This window comes from Cyprinodon variegatus, unplaced genomic scaffold (genome assembly GCF_000732505.1).
Source record: "Cyprinodon variegatus isolate N-32 unplaced genomic scaffold, C_variegatus-1.0 Scaffold725, whole genome shotgun sequence".
In the NCBI taxonomy this organism is placed as follows: domain Eukaryota; kingdom Metazoa; phylum Chordata; class Actinopteri; order Cyprinodontiformes; family Cyprinodontidae; genus Cyprinodon; species Cyprinodon variegatus.
This window is the reverse complement of record NW_015151178.1, coordinates 105,528-107,654: the sequence shown is the minus strand read 5'-3', so window position 1 is coordinate 107,654 and position 2,127 is coordinate 105,528. Positions and strand designations below refer to the sequence as shown.

General features: G+C 37.0%; 1 protein-coding gene across 1 annotated transcript in view; it reads right to left on the bottom strand.

Moving 5' to 3' along the window:
- Positions 1-2,127, bottom strand: part of parp14 (poly(ADP-ribose) polymerase family member 14) — a 26,553-nt gene that overhangs the window by 4,600 nt on the left and 19,826 nt on the right. The window contains exons 15-18 of the mRNA XM_015395084.1: positions 1,813-1,875; positions 1,524-1,709; positions 612-815; positions 154-269 (exon numbers count right to left, since the gene is read on the bottom strand). Coding sequence (XP_015250570.1) covers positions 154-269; positions 612-815; positions 1,524-1,709; positions 1,813-1,875 — 569 coding nt within the window. The remainder of the gene's footprint in view (positions 1-153; positions 270-611; positions 816-1,523; positions 1,710-1,812; positions 1,876-2,127) is intronic.

Below are 2,127 nucleotides of genomic sequence, written 5' to 3'. Positions count from 1 at the left end.
TTGTTACTTTTACTTGAGTAAAGAAGTTTAATCAGTACTTCCACTTTTACCAGAGTATTTTTTAACACAAGTATCTGTACTTTTACTCAAGTATGGAAAGTGAGTACTTTTGCCATCTCTGCCTATAAGTAACACAGATGTTGTCATACGAACCCGTTGGTTGCCAGCACATAGTTGAAAGACTGCCGGCTCAAACTCCTCTTTCTCCAGAACAAAGTTGGACCTGATCCTCTCCTCTGTGCCGAATCCAAAAAATGAAGAGATTGAATCTGAAATTAGATCAAATAACGTCTTTTGTCAATGTCAATTTTATTTAATTTTACAAATTCTACTTCACCGCTTAAGTACGATTAAGTAATATTTTCCAGTGTAAGTGATACGATTCATTTTCCTTTTTTACAATGTGGCCTGGTATTTATGTTTTACACATCATCCACCCACTATTTTATAAACACAGAAACTAAAAACTTGTAGAAACCCACTGCAACTAGTTTTGAAATCCCAACCAAACCATATCATTCAGTCAGATCCACCTCCTGTCTCACAGATTTGTTTACAAATGATAAGAAGATAAAAGCAAAGCTTCCAGATATTTTAAAACAGGATTATACCTTTCATTTGGTTGAATATGCTCTTTTCCTCCACCTCTTCTCCCTGCCTCTTCTTCATACTGTTGTGAAAATCAGTGATCATTGCGGTCTGAAAGATCAGGACCTTCACGCTGGAAACAAACTTCGGGTGCTTCTTCCTCACAAAGTCCACCACTGCACCCACCATGGCGTCGGCTACCGCCGATGGGCTGACACCTCCCTGACCTGCAAGAGACATGAAGACCGAAAGAACCGATAAAGTTGATGAGGACTGAAATCTGTCTATTTAAACCTGCTTTTATTGTAAAGCAACCATCTGGCTTTGCTTGAACAGCAAAGAGCTGATGGGCAGCTAGCTGACTATAAACTACATTTATAAACCAAAGTCTTAAATTCTCCTTATTATAGAACACCTAAAACAAGCTAGTGTTTTTTTCTTTTCTGCTTTTTATTGAAGTCTTTACAGTTGCTGCCACTATAAACAGCAAAACAGATGTGACTCTAAAATACTCCTAAACCACTCCTGGAAGCTCTGTAGGGATGAAGTGAGGCATAATCCAATAACAACAACCTCACCTGTAGTTTTTTGGGGGCTTGTCCATGATAACAGCACTTCAATGTCTTTATGAGACAAATTAATATGTATGATGGTGAACTGAGTTTGTGTTTTTTGATAGTTCAAAAAGAGAAGAAAGGTAAAAAAGCCAAAGGTAAAAACATATAAATTCTACATTTTAATATGTGCAACAAGCTAATGTTGTTTGTGGTCAATGCTGGGAATTGGTATTATTTTGGAACTGAAAAAGTATTGCTAAGTTTTAATGCAGAAAGTAGAGAAAATGGCATCAAAGTAAAAAATTATACAAACAATGATGTACCAGTTCATAATTAAATGTTGTATGAAAAGTAAGACCAAACTTTATTATCACAGACCTGTTCCTAGAGCTGGGAAGGCGACTGAGCTGAACTTGTTCTCCTCACAGAGCTTCAGGACTGCCTGAACAATCTCTTTAATCTTAACAGCATCATTCTGACCGACTACATGGATGATGTTTCTGGAGGGGAGCAGACCACCTGTGGTCATGATCATCCCACGAGGTGTATAGCCCGGAGAATTCACTGTAGAAATGAAACACGTTATATCACAAAATCTTGAAAACCTTATTGAAAAACCCCACTAAAAACATGTCATTTAACAAAAGATTTAACAGTAGAAACGCACCCATCTGTGCACACTCCATTAAAACTGTTGGTCCAGCGCTGTCCAAGATGGCCTTGGAAACTCCTGAGAAATATGAAAAAGAAAAACTCTGATTAGCTAAACTGAATCAGTGACATGTCTCTACACCCTGCTGTTGTGTTTGATCAGCAATGATGTGTAAAGTAATCCAGTTTTAATTTATTAAATCTAAAGTTATCTACCGTTTCTAGTTTTCCAGATCTAATTCCTAATATTCCTTATAATCAGTTGAGAAACTATTCCATGCCTTTTTTTACTTCAAAGCTGGACTATTGCATATGTTGTATTGTTCCTTAT